The sequence below is a fragment of the Bufo bufo genome, chromosome 2, assembly GCF_905171765.1.
Source record: "Bufo bufo chromosome 2, aBufBuf1.1, whole genome shotgun sequence".
Classification (NCBI taxonomy): domain Eukaryota; kingdom Metazoa; phylum Chordata; class Amphibia; order Anura; family Bufonidae; genus Bufo; species Bufo bufo.
In genome coordinates this window covers 292937904-292951355 of record NC_053390.1, presented here as the reverse complement: position 1 = coordinate 292951355, position 13452 = coordinate 292937904, and the positions used below count along the sequence as shown (strand labels likewise).

Here is a 13452-nt window from a genome sequence, read left to right as displayed (position 1 = left end):
TAATAATTTAAAGGGGTTGTTTTACTTAAGCAAATGTCATTTATCATGTAGACCAGCGGTCCCCAACCGCCGGGCCGCGGCAGATTGTTAGCCGGGCCGCGGCGATCAGGGCAGTCTTTAACTCTGTACTAATGAAGCGCTTCCATTATGGAAGCGCTTCATTAGTACAGAAGGACCAGGGAGCGGTGAAGGATCTGTACTCACCACTTTCTGGTCCTCGGCTCGGCTATCGGCTGTGCATGGCTGCACACAGCGTGAGGTCTCTCTGTGACCTCACGCTGTGCGCCGCTATACACAGCCAGCCGACAGCAGAATGAAGAGGATCGCGATGGTGACCAGGAGCCGGAGAGGTAAGTGGTTTTTTTATTTTATTTTATTTGCACTGGGGGCTGATGGCTGACCTGGGGGACATGGGGCTGACATGAGGGGCTAATGGGGGGCTTATGGCTGACATGAGGGGCTAATGGGGGGCTTATGGCTGACATGAGGGGCTAATGGGGGGCTTATGGCTGACATGAGGGGCTAATGGGGGGCTTATGGCTGACATGAGGGGCTAATGGGGGGCTTATGGCTGACATGAGGGGCTAATGGGGGGCTTATGGCTGACATGAGGGGCTAATGGGGGGCTTATGGCTGACATGAGGGGCTAATGGGGGGCTTATGGCTGACATGAAGGACTAATGGGGGGCTTATGGCTGACATGAAGGGCTAATGGGGGGCTTATGGCTGACATGAAGGACTAATGGGGGGCTTATGGCTGACATGAAGGGCTAATGGGGGGCTTATGGCTGACATGAAGGACTAATGGGGGGCTTATGGCTGACATGAAGGGCTAATGGGGGGCTTATGGCTGACATGAGGGACTAATGGGGGCTTATGGCTGACATGAGGGGCTAATGGGGGCTTATGGCTGACATGAGGGGCTAATGGGGGGCTTATGGCTGACATGAAGGACTAATGGGGGGCTTATGGCTGACATGAAGGGCTAATGGGGGGCTTATGGCTGACATGAAGGACTAATGGGGGGCTTATGGCTGACATGAAGGGCTAATGGGGGGCTTATGGCTGACATGAAGGACTAATGGGGAACTTATGGCTGACATGAGGGACTAATGGGGGCTTATGGCTGACATGAGGGGCTAATGGGGGCTTATGGCTGACATGAGGGGCTAATGGGGGGCTTATGGCTGACATGAGGGGCTAATGGGGGGCTTATGGCTGACATGAGGGACTAATGGGGGCTTATGGCTGACATGAGGGACTAATGGGGGCTTATGGCTGACATGAGGGGCTAATGGGGGCTTATGGCTGACATGAGGGGCTAATGGGGGGCTTATGGCTGACATGAGGGGCTAATAAGGGGCTTATGGCTGACATGAGGGGCTAAAGGGGGGCTCATGGCTGACATGAGGGGCTAATGGGGGCTTATGGCTGACATGAGGGGCTAATGGGGGGCTTATGGCTGACATGAGGGGCTAATGGGGGCTTATGGCTGACATGAGGGGCTAATGGGGGGCTTATGGCTGACATTGGGGGGGGTTTATGGCTGACATTGGGGGGGGGGGGGGGTTTATGGCTGACATTGGGGGCTGATAGATGGCTAAAGGTTTGGGGGTTGATCCGAGCCATTGGGGGTCTAATCTGAGGTCTGATTAACATTGGGGGTCTGATTGCTGGTCTGACCTGAGGTGTAATGAAAAATATATTTTTCTTATTGTTCTCCTCTAAAACTAGGTGCATCTTATAGGGCGAATAATACGGTACAGTGCAGCAGAGACCAGTGCAGCAGAGACCAGTGCAGCAGAGACCATAGTCAGTTTATATAGTCAGTATAGTGTTATATATTTTAATATGCACCTTGTGTTTTGTTATGCGCATGAATCAGTCAGCCCCGCCCACCCCCTAAGCCCCCCCCAGGAGGGATGGCAATGTGGGGGACACTACAGTGTGGGGGGCAGCGTGGGGGACACTACAGTGTGGGGGGCAGCGTGGGGGACACTACAGTGTGGGGGGCAGCGTGGGGGACACTACAGTGTGGGGGGCAGCGTGGGGGACACTACAGTGTGGGGGGCAGCGTGGGGGACACTACAGTGTGGGGGGCAGCGTGGGGGACACTACTGTGTGGGGGGCAGCGTGGGGGAACAATAGAGAATTTGGGAGAGCTTAAAATATAACTTTTACTAGTAATTTATATAAAATATATAGCGCCACAAACAGATGCTTGAAATATGGCTAAGATGTATGGAACAGTCTTACCATTCAGACGCCCCCTGATAGGGATCAGCCTAGCGTGGTGGAAAAATACCGCGTCTGGGCCGAGGGTTAGATGTAGTCGTAGCTAAATTCAGGTTGTAGACTGGTACAGGGAACCGTTGTCCCTATTGAGCCCTAATAGGGGAAGGGGGCAAAGCTACTGTTCACCTGCCTATCTACACAGAGTTCCTACCCCGCAAGGGGCGGCCCTGTCCGGATACCTTACCCTAGATTAGGCGGGTATCCCTAATGTTGCCCTATAGGATGGTTCCCAACGTGTCACGTTTCAGGTGATAAATCATCAGGGGAAGAGATCCAAAAAATGTGCAAAAATAATCCTTAGATCAGTGGATCAATAGGATTGGAAGAACAGGACATTGATGGTCCTAAGGAGAGGAGGACCCCACAGATTCTTTAAGGAGGGGCTCCTCTGGGGCAGCGTGGGGGACACTACTGTGTGGGGGACACTACTGTGTGGGGGAAATTACTGTGTGGGGGGCAGCATGGGGGCCTTTCTATTGGGGAGGCACTGTAGGGGCCAGTCTATTATTTCTGGGGACACTATATAGGGATTATTGCCTGGAGCACAGTATTGGGTGTTATTATTACTGGGGGCACTCTAGGGGACATTATAGCTGCTGTAGACACTATAGGCACATTTGGGGTCATTTATCAAACTGGTGTAAAGTAGAACTGGCTTAGTTGCCCATAGCAACCAATCAGATTCCACCTTTCATTTTGGACAGCTCTTTTGGAAATCCAGTTCTACTTTACACCAGTTTGATAAAGGACTCTAATTATGTCTATTAGGGTCACTATTTTTTCAGCAGTATAGTACCTGGGGCTTTGCAGGGCACAACGGGCACAGGTATTGGGGGTGGCAGCAGGATCACAATGTGGGGACACCAGGATGGGGAGGTTGATGGAAAAACTGAGAAATCTAACGTGTCTGTGTTAGACACTCTGTAGAGACGAGATGCGGCTGATAGAATTTCTCATGGCGGTCTAACGGAGGAGAAGAGGAAAGAGAAGGTCTACATGACAGGAGATGTCCCTGGATGTAAGAGGTATGTGGTAAAGTATTGGGGGGTGCCAGAGAAATGACCCGCCCCGGGTGCCAAACACCCTGGGCACGCCACTGCCGCAGAGAACCCCTTAAAGAAGTGCAATATTGATGACCTATCAGCCGTTTTAAAAGGCCACAGTGCCCCGCTGCACCCTCCTTACAGCTCATCAAGCAATGATTAGTACATCGATCAGTGAACGTGAAGTCAGTGGCCTAGAAAGAAGCCGCAGCGCTCACTGGAGCGTGGAGCATCACAGTCTATTCAAACAGCTGATCTGTGGGGGTGCCAGGAGTCAGACCCCCAACAATCAGGTATTGATTACCTATCATAAGGATAAGCCATCAATGCTGAACTCCCAGAGATCCTCTTTAATGGTGTTTTCCGTGATTTTATTTTACTGATAACCTATCCTCAGGATAGGTCATCAGTATCTGATCGGTGGGGGTTAGACACCCAAGACCCCCCACCGATCAGCTGTTTGAGAAGGCACCGGCGGCCTACGCTCTGCCGCGTTCAACTATCATGTGGCCTAGGAGGAGCTCAGCCCCATGTAAGTAAGTGGTGCCGAGCTGCAATACCAAGCACAGCCACTATACAATGCACGGCGCTGTGCTTGGTAAGCTACGAGAAGGCAACACACAACAGCTGAACATCCAACACCCGGGACCTCCACCAAACAGATACTGATGAACTATCCAGAGGATAGGTCATCAGTAAATAAAATCTCGGAAAATCCTTTTAACGGTATGTGTGATAAGACAATCCCTTAAAAAATTGGGTTTCATTTATCAAATTTGTCGAACAGAAAATCTGTCCGTAACAACAAATGTTAGTATAACTCAAAAGAAAATGGTTACCTCATTTATGCTGCGCTCACTGAGGGCAGCATAAAGTAGTGACAGCAGCATACAGCGTGCAGTGGAAAAAAGTCATACAGTGCCAGAGAAGAGTCCAGCGGAAGTTATAGAAAAAACATAGCTCACCTTACTCAGTTTTTTTTCAGTAACTACGCCATCCCTTGCCACCGTTTACACATAACTCTGGTCACCATGAAAGACTGAGATGGGATTAACCCTTTAATATCCGTTAAATCTTTCCTTGACATTTAGGCTAGGGCTACACCACAACATGCGTCATGCGACACATAGGGCACAATTACACTGCAACATGTGTCGCACGACATTGATGTGGCACCAATGTCGCGCGACAATTTTTATAATGATAGTCTATGGTGTCGCACTGCGACATGCTGCGGCTGCGATGCGACAGTTGCAGAAAAATCCATCCTGGAGTGTCGCAGTATGTCGCATTATAAAAATTGTCGTGTGACAAAATGTCATCGTGTAGCCCTAGCATAAAACAGAATTTTCGGGAACATGTCTAGAGAATCAATATGCTTTTCAGGGCACCACACAGATGCTTACCTTAAAGGCTGCCAGTGATAAGTGTTCTTTCGTAAAGTAAAAAGTACATCATTTTTTAACTTTTCATCTTTTTGATAAATATGTATATCTGCAAAATAAACAGAAAGACCATAAAAAAAGACCATAAACCATAAAAAGAATTACACATCATGAGAAAATTAAAAGGGTTGTCCAGTGGAATCAATCATTTATTAATTTTTTAGATAAGGGGCGTAATGGATTAAAAAAATTTTTTAGGGAAACACCTCATCAAGTCCCCATTCTGATCCAACGCTTATTAGGTCTCAGCTGCTCTCTACTTCCTGGACCAGGCTTAACACACAGGAAAATACAGGAGATGGCCACAATGCCGTTCACTGACTGAGGTAAGTCCCGGCTACAGCCAGGCAGGCATCTCCTCCTATGTCCTGTGTGTCAAACCAGGACCAGCAAGCACAGATCAGAAGGGTTTGGGCATTCCTACAATGCTTTTTTACTTTTTAGTAACTGATTCTACAAAAAAGTTATCCTGCAGGAAGACCCCTTTAACTTCAGTAACACCAGGCAGCTATAGACATGCACCAGGTTGTAATAACAATAGTGATAGGAACACATCTGCAGCATTTACTTGAACTATCCATGTCAGTTTGATATACTATAAATGTCTGACCAGCAATGTTCTCGGACCCCACCAATCCCAACAGGAGCATAAGTTTACTATAATAATGTGGCAGCGTGCATACATTGCAAAACCCAGCATTCTTCTGTCCTTCAATGTTCAAGTGAATGTGAGAACAATTATAGGTCTTGGACTAACAGATCAGATGAGGTTACCCGATTCAAAGTGCGTGTTTTCTTTAAACTTTTGCTCTAGTTCCATAGCTTTTTCTCTTAATTCTCTATCTTCAGGTGGACGTTTTCGGCTCCATAAGTAGTTGTTCAGTGAGGAGACATGTTCTTCTAATTGTCTGACGGCACTTCCTAAAAGACATTATTATAAATCAATTACAGAAGCAAAACAAGACCAAACATAAATTCTCAAAGTACATTATCACAGGATAAGGGTCCATTCACACGACTAAGTGTTTAGCGGTCTGCAAATTGCGGATCCGCAAAACACAAGTACCGCATTTTGCGGAACACACACGTAAACTATATACATACTTCGTAATAAGTATGTATATAAATATACATACTTCGTAATAAGATCTGAACTGCATCTTGAGCCTCCTTTGGCAATTGAGCCATATTCATATGTAGTATTCCAGGATGTTTCCGATGAGGAACTCGAGACAGGAAATCCGAGGAGTTGTCAATCTGAGGCACCGCCGTGGCCACCGAACTAAGTGCCTGTTTTAGTGCAAAATATTGAATTGTTGTGTTAGTTTCGGCTACAGAAGACTTTCAAAGAGTAGTGACACACAAGCTTTTGCATTGGCCATGTTTTCTAGCTAAAAAAATTCAACAAAAGAAAAATGTTCTAACTGGGCCATTCCTTTAAAGGCTGTGAACAGCTTTGGGGGCAATTAGTGCATTGTACTCATTATGAGCTGAAAATCTATTTTTCAGTTGGTCTTTTTTTTAAATATGGAGTCCTTTTCTCTGTTCAGAAGTTAGATCCTCTACTAGCAAGATCAGACCTTATGTCACAACGGCTCAATATTTTTAATAAAGACCAATTGAAAAAAATATTTTTAGCCCTAAATGAGTAAAATGCAATCATAATTTTTTTTTCCCCTGAAGGTGTACATAGCCCTTAAGGCTCATGCACATAAATGTATTCAGGATCCGTATATTAACCTCTAGAAAATCCAAGTACCCACATTGCATTGCCCCAATTAAAAGATCCCACCATGCCCCCCCTCCCCCAATACACACACTATTAAATAAAAACATGCAGCATTTGTTTCAATGTAGTCTTCTACTAATGACCTTGTGATTACCTGATTGGATTTCAACCAGGGGAAATCTACAATTCTCTTTACATGATGAGACCCAGACAAGTGATCCTCCTGCAGATTACCAGGTAGCACCTGTACGTGCTATTGTTTCAAACAGCATGTACAAGTATTCGGCATGCAGATTCTGCGGCTGAGTCACATTGTGTACGGGCATACTTCGTAGCTATGCAGACAAAGCAATTGTGGTGAGGTTTCTGTTGCACAACCTCAAACTATGTAGCAAAACCCACATGTGACTTAAAGGGGCTTTCCAAGACTCTGATATTGATGGCCTATCCTTAGGATAGGTGATCAATATTAGATAGGTGAGGGTCTGACTCCCAGCACCCCTGCTGTTTTGAAGAGGCTGCAGCACTCCAGTGAGCGGCGTGGCCTCTTTTTATACCAGTGATGTCATGTTTAGGGTTGTTTAGGGTTGTTTCGGGTATCGAACTTTCGATACCTAATCGATACTTTTAGCCCGATATCGTATCTGTCTTTTATCGATACTAGGCTGTGCTACTACACAGCCCAGTATCAGAGAATATGGATGGCACTGCTCTCAGCGTGCGCCATATTCCCTCAGCAGCACAGGGAAGAAGGAAGCAGTCTCTCTCTCCCCCCTATGCTGCTGTTGCTGCCTCCAATGAGAGCGCAGAGGGACGGAGGAGGAGGGGAGGGGCTGTGGCCACTGCACCACCAATGATAACTAACGTTTAATACATTACAAATGCAGACGGCGGCAGAAACACATTGCCGGTGTTCCGTTAAATTATGGTACCTGTTAAAATCTGGTACCCTCGTCACTTCCGCTATGACGTACCGCTTGAAAATGAGGTGTGATAGTTGAAGTCGGCACCAGATTGGCTGAAAAGAAGGCCTGATGGCGCCTGCGGACAACCAACCTAGGTACCATAATTTTACTTTCAGCGCCTGTGAACGCGCGCGGAGGGAGGATCGTCGGCACCAGATTGGCTGAAAAGAAGGCGTGTTGGCGCCTGCAGACAAGAAACCTGGGTACCATAATTTTACATTCAGCGCCTGTGAACGCGCAGAGGGAGAGACGCACGCAGGTAGGGGAGGAACAACCAACCTGGGTACCGTAATTTTACTTTCAGCGCCTGTGAACGCGCGAGTGGAGGGTACAGTCGATTTACGGGCCACCACGCATGTGTGAACCAGATTGCACTTTGAACACTTACATCGAGCGCCTGTGAACGCGCGGAGGGAGGCAGGGTACTGTCGATTTATGGGCCACTGCGTGTTAAATATTATTTTTTTTTGCGTGGTACCGGATGGTATCGAGTATCGCAATACTTTTTTATGGTATCGAAACAGAATGAAAATTTTGGTATCAAAACAACCCTAGTAATGTTCATCGGTCACGTGGCCTAGGTGCAGCTCAGTCCCATTCAAGTCAATGGGGTTGAGCTACAATACCAAGTACAGCCGCTATCCAATGGTTTTCAAACCAGCACCTGGATCTGAATGCTTTTGTAATTACATGTAGTTAAAAATTTAGTATAGCCACCGAGTTATTAAATAAAATGTATCTATACCTGCAGTTAGTTTTTTTCTTATTTCTTTCACCTGCTCACTGAGAACGCGGCACATGCTCAGTTCCATCCTTCACCTGCCTCCAGAGTTGTGATAGGGAGAGCTGAGACACGCCTCCTTAGCTACAACAGAAAAGACACTCCCCTTGAGCTCTCAGCTTGATATCAATCTAGCAGAGCAATGAATAGGGAGATCTCTGGATCCATGTGAGGTACAGGGCTGGTTCTAGCTTTGTTAGAAAGAGATTGTCAGGTCCTATATGGTGTCTGATTTTCTTTTTTAAATTAGTCATGGGATAGCCCCTTTAAGTTGCCTTTTTACACAGTTTTTATAGCTGTTTTTTGTTATTAAAACAAAGACTCTACTCTTTTTATCCACTCAAAAAAACTGCACCAAAAAAGTGCAAATAAAAAACAAGCCTTAAAAGCGCATTCCAAGATTTTGTTATTTACCACAATTCAACAAACTGGCAGTGGGAATTCAGAGGATGTCCTAAAAGCTATTCATACAATGCATCAGGCCACTTCTGAGACTTTTTTGAAAGAGTTAATGCTGGCTTTACACTGATCTATTTTAAGGATAATACTCAGGCATTACAAATTTTTCATCAACCATTGACAGCTTTGGCGAACGCATTAATCATACAGAGGGGAAGGTGCGGGAATTTTGTGCATAATGATCTTGTGGACACCCTTACTACTCTGACATATGAATTGGAATCTGAATTGGAAGTTCTGTGGCATCCTTGAAACAGTTCCACTAGCTTATCCACACTGTCCTTCCCCACACCCCTGGGTCAGATAAGATTATAGAACGGGCTCATATATTACCAAAATCGAAGAATCTCCCAGATTGTGTTCCTCCTTATATTATTGCACGCATTAACTTTTTCCATATAAAAGAACAACTCATGCAGTCTCTAGGAAATTACAAAGATTGTCGGACCCTTACAAGTCAATCTCAGTGTTTGCAGATCTCTCCCAGTCAACTATCCAGGCCAGGAGATGTCTTTTTCAATAATGCAATCTTTCTACTACTATAACATCCCATATAGATGGGGTTTTTCAACAAAGATCATTCTCTCCAGAAATTGCACCACGCACATCATCCCAACAGTGAAAATTGGCCTGGACCGCCTCGAACAATGGGACCTGTCTTTGACTCTTACTACCTCTACAAAGCAGAACCACTATGGAGGGGCATACTTCCTCCAGAAACAGGTGAGGTACTTCATGACACCTTTCTTGTGAACCTCCAACTGTTTGCGCAGACTCATCCACTGCTCAGTTTCTAGACTACATTTTGGTTATTTGCTCCACTTATGACCTTTAGAAACTTTAATGTTCAAAGGTTTTAGGTTTTACTTGTGTGCTGTTTCATAGAGCAATGTTATGCTTTGTTCAAATACTTATCTTCACCAAACAGGCCTTACCAGATAGCATACTAGTAGTCTGTAACAATGTCGCTTAAGATGTTGTCACTCAATGCCAGGGGTCTTAGTAGACCTTTCAAGAGAGCGCACCTATCACTCTGACTCTATGTCACCCAACCACAACACATATGTGGCAAATCAACATTTATATGCTGACACTCAAACTGATTAGCGATAAAGTAGCTGCTGATCTGCAGAAGTTTTTTGCGCTTTATGCTCAGTCTGTATCCAACTATTTCTCCTTGTGGAACGAACACAAAGCAGAGCCTCCTGATTCAACAAACAGCCCATCTGAACAAGTCTCGACAAAGAGAAGTTAATGACCTTTTAACGAGAATAGCTATGCTTGAGGGCCAACACTAGGCAATCCACACCCCACAGCTTTTAACGCAATTAAAAGAAGCTAAACTCTTGCTACAAAAGCACGTAACGACCTCTGATAAATCAAAACACTGAAAATGTCCTTACGATAAAACCAGTAAATTGATGGCGAAAAGAGTAAAAGTGGACAAAGTTAAATTCAAAATAACTTTCCTGCATTCTAGGTCAACAAATAACAAACCGACATGAGCTAGATGATGAACTTAGTAATAATTATCACATCCTCTAAAATCTCCACACAAGTCCAAATACCCCCCCCCCCCAGCCAAAATTTCCTCTCCTAAATTTAACCCCTTAGTTACCCGCCTGTTTTGGGCCTTACTGACCAAGCGTTTTTCTTCCTTTTTTTAATCGTCTCGTTGCAAGAGCTATACCTTTTTTATTTTTCCGTCTATATAGCTTTATGAGGGCTTGTTTTTTGCCGGACAAGTTGTAGCATCATTTTGGGGTACACATAACTTTCTGATTAACTTTATTAACTCTTTCTGGGAGTGAGATGGGAAAAACAGCAATACTGCCACTGCGTTTTTACGTTATAAATTTTATGGCGTTCATATTTCGGTAAAAATAACATAATATCTTTATTCTCTGGGTCAGTACGATTACGATTTTTTTACGTTTTACAGCTTTTTTGCAATAAAACACTTTTTTTTTAAAGAAAAAAAATGTTTTTGCATTGCCACTTCCCAAGATCCATAACTTTTTTATATTTTTTTATATGGAGTTGTGTGAGGGCTTGATTTTTGGGGGACGACTTGTATTTTTCATAAAAAAAATACATGGAGCTTTATCGCTTGTTATTAAGTTTTTTCTGTGGCAACTAAGAATAAATTAGTAATTCTGTCTTTTTTTTTTTTACGCATTCCCCATAGGGGATAATTTACGTGATATTTATGTATTCTGGGTCATTACGGACGCGGCAATACCTAACATATGGGGAAGATTTTTTTGTGCAATTTTTTAAATTGAAAAGCGTATTTTCAATGGAAAAAAAATCTTAATTTTTTTTAAAAGTTTTTTTTATTGAATAAATTAGTTTTTTTTACCACTTAATAGTCCCACAAGGGGACTATAACAGACAGCTTTTTGATTGCTTTTAAAATGCAATGCACTATCCCTATAGTGCATTGCATTTTAATGGCAAGGCTATTCTGACATTGACCAGCAGGCTGCGCCAGAGAGGCGCAGCCTGCTGGAAATGACTCAAGGCTGGTCTGGGGCCTACATCAGACCACAGGCATCCTTTACACACACACACACACACACACACATCGGCACCCAGCGATCACATTTGCGGGGTGTAGATGAGAGACAGAGGGAGTCCGCTCCCTCTGTCAGCACTTTACATGCGGCTGGCGCCACTGCCCACAGCATGTAAAGTGTTAAACAGCCCAGATCGGCACTTCTGCCAGACCGGGCTGTTAGAGCAGGGCCGCGGCTCTCATGTGAGAGCCGGGTCCCCGCTCCCCGCTGCATGGGGTACCTGTGCAGCGCTTAGACTGGGCCGCCGTAAAAAAGCGGTGGCCCAGCCTAAGGCCCCTTAGTCACCACCGTAAAAAGGCATATGGGTGGTCACTAAGGGGTTAATACAGCTACCAACTCTAAAGCCTGAACAACCTAATTCCCTAAAAACACCCAAATAACTGAGATAGAAGTCATTAATGCTATATAATCCATTAAACTGGGCAAGTCTCCGGGGCCAGATGGCTTTTCTCATCAATATTTCAAGACATACCTACTCACTAGTGCCTCATTTATGTAAGCATAACTTAGCAATAGCAGAAGACCAGTTTCCCATGGATATGCTTAAAGCTACCAACTTAACTATCCTTAAGCCCCCCCCCCCCCTCTGACACTCCAGATAATGTCAGACCCATCTTCCCTCCTAAATGTCAATCTCAAAATTTATGCAAAGGTAATAGCATCAAATGCCTTCTCTTACTCCTTCCACCACAACTGTAAACTATGGTCATCCACACAACCTAGCATGCAACAAAAGGTCTACTCTGGCAACATAAAGGACCTTTCCTATTCTACTCAATGTTAACAAACCACATTTGCTCCACTGTTTTGCTCCACTGAACTGTAATCTATCCCTATCAACAACTAACAGAAAATGACTATGGCCCTGATTTATCATAGCTCAGAAGCATACAGTGGACTGTGATAACTAGGCACACTGCCAAATGCTGCCCCTGATTTATGACAATGGGTACACCTCATCATAAATTAGTTGCAGCATCCGGTAGTCCATGCGCCTGAACTGAGATCTACGCCACCCAGGGTTCAGAGTTCTTCTACGCCAGAAAACCAGCGTAGATGGTAAATGAGGCGGGGCCACCAGCCCTAACTCCTCCCTCATGTGTTTTCGGGATAGTGGACAGGGCCAGGCCGGTGGAGTAACAGCACTAGCGCAAACATTTTTGCGCAAGTGCTGTTGAAAAAGTCACAAACGTTTACTTTTTTACACAACTAAGTGGCATACTTTAATGATAAATTCAGCTCCACGTTTCCAGTATAATGCCTAAGTAATAGCCTTTTGATTGTTAGGCTTATTCTTGATATTATGAAAACCCTAGAGTGAGTACATGTATGCACTCCAGCTCTTAAAAGGCCAACACACTCTAGTTTGGACACTCTAGTTTCCTCCAGTCAATGGCTGGTCACCTTAGCGTATTTAAGGCACCTTCTCCTAAAGGAGGGTGTCTAAGCTTTAGGTTATCTAGCCAGCAAGTACGTAGTAAACGTTGTGCTGTTCTGTTTGTCTGCCCATGCACCGACCTATGCTTGTTTACCAACTCTGACCCTCTACTTTCTCACCTGATCTTAGCCCGTGTACCGTATTGACCCTTTGCTGTCTGCCGTGACCTCTGCCTGTTACCTGGCTACGAGTATTGCCTGACCACTTGGTGCTTTGTACTAGTGTCTCTGACCATTGTGGGTTAGCAGCCAACCACAAGAGATAGCGGCCTGGTGGCACCCCTGCAGCAAATGCCAGATCTATGTATAGGGGTTAAATGATGAAAACCAGGGAACTGCCAGGATAATGCCCTTTGGGCTAGCCCAAAGTCAAATAGGTTTGTTGTTGCAGTGGTTCTACACCCACTGCTTATAAACAAAGATGTCACTGACCCATTGACTTAAATGGACCAGCCCTGCGTGAAAAACTGAAGATGATGCTGCAATTTTTCCTGAACAGAGTATGCAATGGAGGCGCCTGACAGAGCTTCTGAGGCAGATGTGAATGATGTCACTGATTTCAGTGGTGTACTATTAGCATCAGTTATGTTTAATTTGAATCCATTCCGTCATGTTTCCATTATTTTTGATGGGAGAAAAGGTCCTGTCTGCAGGACCGATATTTGGACTTTGAGGGTACTTGGCCTCAGGCCTATTTGGACTTTGAGGGTACTTGGCCT

The 13452-nt window shown here is 45.0% G+C and overlaps 1 protein-coding gene across 3 annotated transcripts in view; it reads right to left on the bottom strand.

The window, feature by feature from the left end:
• METTL17 (methyltransferase like 17) overlaps positions 1-13452 on the bottom strand; it is an 82613-nt gene that overhangs the window by 55597 nt on the left and 13564 nt on the right. For 2 of the 3 annotated variants that reach the window (XM_040416758.1, XM_040416756.1), the window contains exons 2-4: positions 5920-6073; positions 5558-5704; positions 4745-4835 (exon numbers count right to left, since the gene is read on the bottom strand). In XM_040416758.1, coding sequence (XP_040272692.1) covers positions 4745-4835; positions 5558-5704; positions 5920-6073 — 392 coding nt within the window. The remainder of the gene's footprint in view (positions 1-4744; positions 4836-5557; positions 5705-5919; positions 6074-13452) is intronic. The other variant, XM_040416757.1, reaches the window with a different exon arrangement.